This window comes from Vipera berus, assembly GCF_964194415.1.
Source record: "Vipera berus genome assembly, chromosome: 2".
In the NCBI taxonomy this organism is placed as follows: Eukaryota; Metazoa; Chordata; class Lepidosauria; order Squamata; family Viperidae; genus Vipera; species Vipera berus.
In genome coordinates, this window is record NC_138203.1 from 169,170,267 (window position 1) to 169,178,419 (window position 8,153).

Consider the following 8,153-nt stretch of genomic DNA (forward strand, 5'->3'; position numbering starts at 1 on the left):
TAGTCCTAAGAGTCGGCTTGTCCACCTGATGAACCCTTGGAGGCACAGAGGAGCTCCGCCACGGCTTTTCAACCCGGTCCCGCTGCCGTTTCCAGCTCCGATCCCCGATCAGGGTCAAAGCCACCCCGCTCTGTCGCCCTCCTCCTCCTCCACCACCACCATCCCTCGGACTTCCCCCTCCAAGGCTGTCACGATCCCATTCGTCTTCCTCTCCAGCGGTGCAAACGCTTCCCCTCTGCCTCTTTCGCCCGCCCGCCCGTTTCTAACGCGCCTTTCTTCCAAGGCCAGGCGAGACTCCTGCCGCATCAGCCGCCGCCCCCTTGCCCGGCGGCAGGAAAGAGGGCAAGGGTTACTCACTCAGCCAGGACTCCAAGCTTTCCCCTTCCGCCTCCGCCATGTTGCCGGCTGGCTCGGAGACTCCGCCCCCGATCAAGTTACGCCACGGCTGCGCCGAGCCGACCAGGCGCCGCCTAACCCTGGGGAGGTGGAGATGGGGTGGGAGAAAGTCCGCGTCTCCTCCTCTCGCAGCGCCCCCTGGCGGCGGGCGTCATTCACTATCTCTTTTTCTGTGATCAGGTGGTCCTTATTGTCAGTCCCTCATCTCCAGTTCGCTTGTGCGCTCGCCTGTTCAAATACGTCGGGTGTGGTTGAAAAAAAATGATTCTACTTGAGAAAAAGCAGAAAGCTTTCCCCTAAATCCCTGCTTCCATCCTTGGCAAAGCAGACCCCAAAGCTGACCATAAAAATCAAGATTGTATGTCCCACTTACTGTAGGACAAATTCAGCAGATTATCTTAAAACACAATTTTTCTCCCATCTATACAAGGTAATGATCCTAAAAGGCCACACTTTTCCTTCAAAATCGCAACACAGTTTACAGAACGCTGTCCCCCTATAATAAGAGATATTCCTAGGAAAATAAAATAGAATAAGCTGTAACCCAGAGGCTTGTTTGCTGACATACAGATGCTTTATGATCTCCCGTAACCATGTGACAAACGATGGTGAACTAGCAACGACGAGTCTTTATTCCTAGCGTGGCCCAGCCTCCCACAGTACGCTATCTTGCAAATAGGTGAGGGATTACAACTCCCGCCGCTTGCGATTTTGGGAGCTGTAGTTCCAAATTCCAACCCAGCCGGCCGGCTCAGTTGCATTTTCCCTAGAACCGCTTTTTTTTTACGCGATGAGCATTTTTGGACGCAGCCTCTATTTTTTAATGTCTCACGCTTGGCTTCTTGGGCCAAACTAGCGCATTGTTTCTACCCGCTTGAAAAACCGAGGAGTACTTGTCCAGGATTGGAAGGAGGTAATGCCTCCTTAAGTAACACCAGCTGCCTGCAATTAGTGCAGGTTCGCGTCCCACCAGGCTCAAGGTTGACTCAGCCTTCCATCCTTCCGAGGTAGGTAAAATGAGGACCCAGATTGTTGGGGGCAATTAAGCTGACTTTGTAATAATGCCGCTTGGGGGTGTGTGTGTGAAAGCCCTAATAAGCAGGCATATACATAGAATGAAGGCTATTGCTAAGCACATTGGTTTGTGCTTAAATTGTAAGCCGCCCTGAGTCTTCGGAGAAGGGCGGGATATAAATGGGATTAAAATAAAATAAAAATAAATCTCCACTCACTAACTCAGCAAGAAATCGAGATGATTACCCAGCGAGTAAAAACTTGTTTTTGCACTTTCTACAGATACACCAAGAAGGGAATGTTAGCATATTCAAGCTTTCTCTGCAGAGATGACCATCTCGCTTAAGGACGTTAGAAAGCGAAGAAGGAACTCCTCCTCCGAAGTTTTGCAGAACTTCCCGGCTGAGGGCTGCGTCACAAAGGCGCGTGGAATGGGAAAAGCCCCTCCTCGCGGAAAGCCGTTTCCAGAGCAACAGCGCTCCTCCCGCCCCCGCCCTCCCAGGCGGTCCTTTGGGCAGCCTTTGACGAGGCCCTGAAAAGCAAGATGGCGTCCCCCGTGGTGGAGAAAGTCGGGCGCCTAGTCCGGCAGCTCTGTGGCTCTCGAAAGCTCTGGCTACCCGGGTAAGGCATGGAGGAGCAAAGAAAGCTGAAAAGGCTCGAGGCGAGGCCATGTAACGGGGAGAGGGAAGATGGGATTTATTTGGGAAAAGGCTCGAGGCGAGGCCATGTAACGGGGAGAGGGAAGATGGGATTTATTTGGTTCTCTAACTAGAAGGGCACTTGGCATTATGGTTCCTCAAGGCAACATGCATGCCAGGCGGGAGCGAGCCTGGAAACTGCGTGAGGAAATCCTCCAATGCCTTCTGTGAAATTCAACATCCCGGTCCTACGCTCGTTCCCCTGAGGACTGCTTGGCCGCAGTCATGCAATGTTCTGCAAGCGGTTTGCATAGCTTCTTTCCTTTGTAAGCCTTTCAAGGTCAGCCAAGTTGCATGCAAGCTCTAAAGTCATTGGGACCAACTGGGTTTATTTCTGCTCGCTTTATTCTGGGGCTGAACGAAGTGGTTCCGTTGCGCCCGAGAGACTGGACCACTGAGGTTGCATGTGAGAAGGGAATATTCCTGCAGCATTCTAAATTTTTGTGTTCTGAAGGTTGAAAATATTGGTGTGACCACCATTTTCTGCTCATCATATCCTTTGTAGGCTGACTCAGGTCAGGTGGAGTCGATACAGTCCTGTATTCATTGAACCAGAACTGAATAAAGAAATTTATAGAAAATCTCCAGAGGAAATGTCAGAGGAAGAAAAAATTAAACAGCAATTGAAAACAACCCAGCCAGTAAAAGCCACCAAATCCTGCATCACCAGTTCTGTGTTTTATGATCCCACGATCAGGTTTGGGGTTTTTTATTATTTAATTTAACATTAATTTTATTAAAATTTATGTTTAAAATGATAAAAAAACTAGTAAAAACTAACAAAAAAAATGGTGCAGAAAAAATATTAAAAAATAGAAAAGAAATTACAAATAATTTATAGTTTAATAATTAAACTGGCAGTTTAATAAATAAACTGGCAGGAATAGCCAACACCCCAGAAGACGAGCTCAGGATTCAAAAAGATCTTGACAAACTGGAATAATGGGCACTATCCAACAAAAATGAGTTTTAATGTGGAGAAAAGCAAAGTTACATTTAGGCAGGAAAAATCAAAGATATAACTACAGATTGGGTGAGACTTGGCTCAAAAACAGTAACTGTGAGAGGGACCTTGGAGTCCTAGTGGACGATCACTTGATTACGAGCCAGCAATGTGCAGCAGCCGCCAAAAAACCTAATACAATCCAGTGTTGCATAAACAGAGGTATAGAATCAAGATCACATGAAGTATTAGTACCGCTTTATAAAACCCTAGTGAGACCACACCTGGAATACTGCAACCAGTTTTGGTCACCATACTACAAGAAAGATGTTGAGACCTTGGGGAAAGTTCAGAGAAGAGCAACTAAGATGATCCACGGCCTGTTAATAGTCTATTATTATAAATTACTCATAGAAAGTCTACAACTGTTTCTTGTTTACCACAAATTACCCCAGTCATCTCTGTCCAGAATCAAATACCCTCATTTGTTTCTTAATAATGAAAGCTTTCCTTAGGTTTTTAATTGGGAACTTTCCCAGCAATTGTATTCCCAAAGTTCATTAGTCTCTGTTGTAAATGTCTCCGCAGCATCCATTGTTGAAAAATTCTCCTTTAAAACACAGCATTCCTCTTGCCAAGAAAGTCCGCTCCATCCTTCGTCAATTCCATTGTTTCAGAATTTCTTGTATTCACATTCCTTTTACTCTTTTGTGGCAGATGTATATATTTTTCAAACCACCTACTTTCTTCTTCACATCTGACAGCAGCAGATCAGTTTCCAAATCTTATTCCAGTTCATCAAGTTGCAAATCAATCCAACTGTTATTTCCTGCTTTTGGATATTATCTTGAGTTTGCACAGCCACTGTTGATCCATCAAACGTGTTATTTATGGTTTCAAATAATATAAGTTGGAGAGTATGTTAGATAATGATAAAAATTTAATGTCGTGGAATGATATTAGACTACTAAGTGCCACAGATAGTCCTTAACTTATGAACAAAATTGGGACCAGAATTTCCATTACAAAGGAAGAAAGTTGTTCAGTGAGCCGTACCTGATTTATGACCTTTTTGCCATGGTGATTAGGCAAACCATTGCAGCTCTTAAGTGCATCACGTTGTCATTAAGTGAATCCAGATTCCCACTTTGATTGTTGGAAGCCAGATGGCAACATTGCCCGAATTTTGATTATGTGACTGTGGGGGTGGTGCAACAGTCATCAGTCTGAGGACTGGTCATAAAACACTTTTCCAGTGTCATTGTAACTTTAAACATTATTAAACTGATGGTTTCAGTTGAAGACTACCTATAAGAGCATCACATTTGTATTTTGTCATTACAGCAGATTCATTAACATGATGATGAAAGGGGGTGATAAAACCTTGGCACGATCCCTCGTGAATCAGGTACAATTGATGTTTCACACGCTTTTGCTTGATTATTGCCCATATGGGAAGGAAATAATATCCTTATATTATGGTTATATAAAAAGTGCTTACCTTCTATTAACAATCTATTGCATATTCAGTTATTTCTTTGGTTTGCTTCTTACCAAATGCCGAAAGAATAATATATGTAAGTCTATGTTTATGCACCATATTTTTAAATTTGTCTTTCAGAATTATATTGGAAGAAGGGTCAGAATTTTTGTAAGGCCTTTTTAATTTTCTTTTTATATTTTTTATTGCTTTTAAAATAATAACTGGAAAAGAAAAAGACAAAAGTAATGTAACAAAATATAAAGATACACTACATTATCAAAAAAATAGCCATAACAAGTACTTTAAAAAGTAAGTGAAAAAATACAACAGAAAAATAGAATGTAATGTATCTTTATAACAGTACACAATTGCAATTCTACAGTATGTTTAAAGCAAACATACAAGTGTGTGTGCGTGTCACTGTATATTCATTCTAGTTTATTACTATCATGCTTTTTAAGGCTCTGCTGATAGTATAATTTTAAAAGTCAACAATAGCTTTGAGAACTGAGAAAATCTTTGTTACATCTAGTAGCCAAGGAGATGTTAGGGCAGGGGTGTCAAACTGCTAGCCTGCAAGCCGGATGCATCACGTGAAAGCTGTGCCCACCTCAGCTCCGGCAAGGGGAAAAAAGTCACGATACGTCACAACATGTCATGTGATGCACCGAGTTTGACACCCCTGAATCTCAGATGTCATGTATTTGTAAATTACATATCCTATGTAAAATTAGATGTAGCATTGTAACACTGATTAGTGTCCATCTCTGTATGGAAATTAGTTCCATGTTGAGTAAATCATATTGCTGAGTGAGCCCTTCACAATCCTTCCTTTACTTTTGTTTGGAATTAAGACTTTAGAGGTCATTAAAAGGAAGCAACTTGCGAAATATCATGAAGCAGATGAGGAAATGAAAGAAAAAATTGAGTGCAACCCTTACAAAATCTTCCATCAAGCAATCGAAAACTGTCAACCTGTAATTGGGCTTGCGGGTATCATAAGAGGAGGTAAAAGGTATCAGGTAAGAGATAAATAGAGAATGCCGAGTTAACACAATGTGCTGAGTTTTTAAACTTGTGCTACATAAATTTTATTGAGACAAAAATTTGCTTGCATTTTTTTTCTTTTGAGTTGCTTTAAAATTGCATGGTATCATCTTCAGCGGACCTGGATTCTTGCATACATTTTTGCATATTTATATATAAGGCAAAACATTTCTGAGAATTTCCTCTTGCATTTTGAAAAGTTCATACCATTGCGGAAAACAGCCTTCATCCACTTTAGTTCTAAGTTGAGATCCCAGAATTGTTTCACTGATTTATAGGGCCACTCTGATGTTGGTTTGCATTTTTTGTAACTTAAATATGAAATTATCTGGGTGGCATACTTCAAAAGCAATATGACTCTGGGTGGCATACACCAAAAGCAAACAATAACGCTTGCAAAATATCCACACATTAAATAGTTTTTGTAACAGAAAACTTGCTTTCAACATTTGTTTGAAGACATATGTTTAACTTTGTCGTAAATTTAATTAGCACACTATGATATTAAAGTATATTGAACCCCCCCCTGTTGCTTTTTGCAGGTACCAACTCCTTTAAAGATCAGTCGGCGGAGATTCTTAGCCATGAAGTGGATGATCACAGAATGCAGAGAAAATAAGCACAGACGAACATTGATGCCTGAAAAGCTCTCAAATGAGCTGCTGGAAGCCTTCAACAATAATGGCAATGTTATTAAAAAAAAGTATGAGTTGCACAAAATGGCAGAAGCTAACCGGGCCTTTGCCCATTATCGTTGGGGGTAAAGGATGCTGTGTGCTATTGGATCCAGTGTATGACTACTTAAGACTTTTGCTGCCAGAAAAGACTTTGTTGTTTTAATTCCATGTGCTTTTCTTTGCACATCACTAATCTGAGCAGAAAATTCCATGCTTCTCATCCAACTCATCAAAGAATATGAACTGAAGAAAATTGTAGCTAAAATACAGGGTCCTCCTTTTCAAGCTCACATAAGGAGCAGTTTTGAGCATGCCACATCCCAAATGATATCATCAATAAAAATCATTGTTTATTTCCAACTTGTGTTCCTCAATTTCCATTCATTGAGAAGAAAGTGATTGAAGGCAATCAGAGCTAAAAAATAGTGAAAATGGGAACTACCTTCCATTTTGTTCCTTGTATATCTGGTGAAGAAAAACTTTAGTATTATAGGTTCTTTGCTGAAAATAATATGAATGAGATATCAGCAGAATGAATATTTGTCTCTACATATACAGTATGCCATCTCATGGGCAAAAATTAATGACACATAATTTTTATCCTTAAAATACCAGTGAGCAGGGGTGGGCTTTTTGCCAAAAATCTTCTCTGTAAGCATCCAATGAAATGGTTACTACAGCTTATTCTACCTCACTGCTATTTGAATAATGTACTCATTTTAAATTATAAGCTTTTTTATTTTTTTATTTTAATCCCATTTATATCCCGCCCTTCTCCGAAGACTCAGGGCGGCTTACAATCTAAGCACAAATCAACGTGCTTAGCAATAGCCTTCATTCTATGTATATGCCTGCTTATTAGGGCTTTCGGGCCCCCCAAGCGGCATTATTACAAAGTCAGCTTAATTGCCCCCAACAATCTGGGTCCTCATTTGGAAGGCTGAGTTAACCTTGAGCCTGGTGGGACTCGAACCTGCACTAATTGCAGGGAGCTGGTGTTACTTAAGGAGGCATTAGCCCACTGCTCCACCAAGGCTCTTTGGAGCTCCACCAAGCTCCATCTACAACATGTGAATTCTACTTGATTGAGATGTTTCAAGCTCGCTGGTATCTTCTGGAAGTAGCAAGCAGGAATGCCAAACATTTTAATATTTCTATTAATGAAACATATCCAATGCATAAGACTTGAACCTGGTTTAGGAATTACAGCAATAATGAATTTCTTTAAAAGAACCAAGTAAATTATTAGATTATAATTCTTTTTAGGTAATGTTAATTTACTTGGCTACATTTAGGAGTGATTGCATTGTTTCAGTTGCATCTGAATGATTTCAGTAGCATTAGCGATACCTAGAGATAAATTATTAAATTGAATTTAAAGTATTGATATTAGCAATAGAATTGGAAAGATGGAACTAAAAATAGTATTTGGGGAAAAATAATTTACCTCTGGTAAAAATTGTCAGTCACCAGCTCCCAGAAATAAGTTTCTTATGCATTCAAAACCCCAGAATTCTCTCTCAGGGTTGGACAGAACTGTGTTCCATGGTCAACCTGCCTTCTGAAGTGATATATTCTCATTCCCGTAAAAAAAGAATTTAGCTTTTACCATAAAGTATATTGTTTTCCTTGAATAAAAAAATGACAAACAGAAACGTTCCATCATGGGTTATTTTGGAATTGTCATATTTAGTCCTCAGAAATTGGAGGATGTCAAATTTTGGGGTTTTTTTTTTAAGTACAGAATCCTCCCATCTACTACGGTAGCTATTAGATCTCATCTGAGGAGTTGCATTGTAAGTATTCATTGTGGAAAATGTATGACGACAAGTTTTGTTAAAATACCTTCTGATCTCCAAATATGAGCGGATACCTTATGTACCTCAGAGTCCCTT

General features: G+C 40.6%; 2 protein-coding genes across 4 annotated transcripts in view; one reads left to right on the forward strand and one right to left on the reverse strand.

Annotated features, from left to right (window-relative positions):
- Positions 1 to 418, reverse strand: part of GGA3 (golgi associated, gamma adaptin ear containing, ARF binding protein 3) — a 38,677-nt gene extending 38,259 nt beyond the window's left edge. Inside the window, exon 1 of one of the 2 annotated variants that reach the window (XM_081318573.1) lies at positions 358 to 403. In XM_081318573.1, the coding sequence (XP_081174699.1) occupies positions 358 to 397 (40 nt within the window). In that variant the 5' untranslated portion in view covers positions 398 to 403. Of the gene's footprint in view, positions 1 to 357 lie in introns of both variants that reach the window. The other variant, XM_081318574.1, reaches the window with a different exon arrangement.
- A 1,501-nt stretch (positions 419 to 1,919) lies between these two features.
- MRPS7 (mitochondrial ribosomal protein S7) lies at positions 1,920 to 6,618 on the forward strand. 2 transcript variants are annotated; one of them, XM_081320206.1, is made up of 6 exons: positions 1,920 to 2,031; positions 2,614 to 2,805; positions 4,396 to 4,459; positions 4,673 to 4,702; positions 5,389 to 5,556; positions 6,124 to 6,618. In XM_081320206.1, the coding sequence occupies exons 1-6, from the start codon at positions 1,955 to 1,957 to the stop codon at positions 6,343 to 6,345; spliced, it is 753 nt and encodes a 250-aa protein (XP_081176332.1). In that variant the 5' UTR covers positions 1,920 to 1,954; the 3' UTR covers positions 6,346 to 6,618. The 2 variants fall into 2 exon arrangements, with proteins under 2 accessions (XP_081176332.1, XP_081176333.1); XM_081320207.1 differs by lacking the exon at positions 4,673 to 4,702.
- Positions 6,619 to 8,153: the final 1,535 nt, after the last annotated feature.

Excerpts from the sequence above, each read along its gene's own strand:
- MRPS7 (XM_081320206.1), top strand. The coding sequence starts at position 1,955 with ATGGCGTCCCCCGTGGTGGAGAAAGTCGGGCGCCTAGTCCGGCAGCTC. Across the intron at positions 4,460-4,672 it reads CACGATCCCTCGTGAATCAG|AATTATATTGGAAGAAGGGT; the intron begins GTACAATTGATG and ends TTTGTCTTTCAG. Across the intron at positions 4,703-5,388 it reads GAAGAAGGGTCAGAATTTTT|ACTTTAGAGGTCATTAAAAG; the intron begins GTAAGGCCTTTT and ends TTTGGAATTAAG.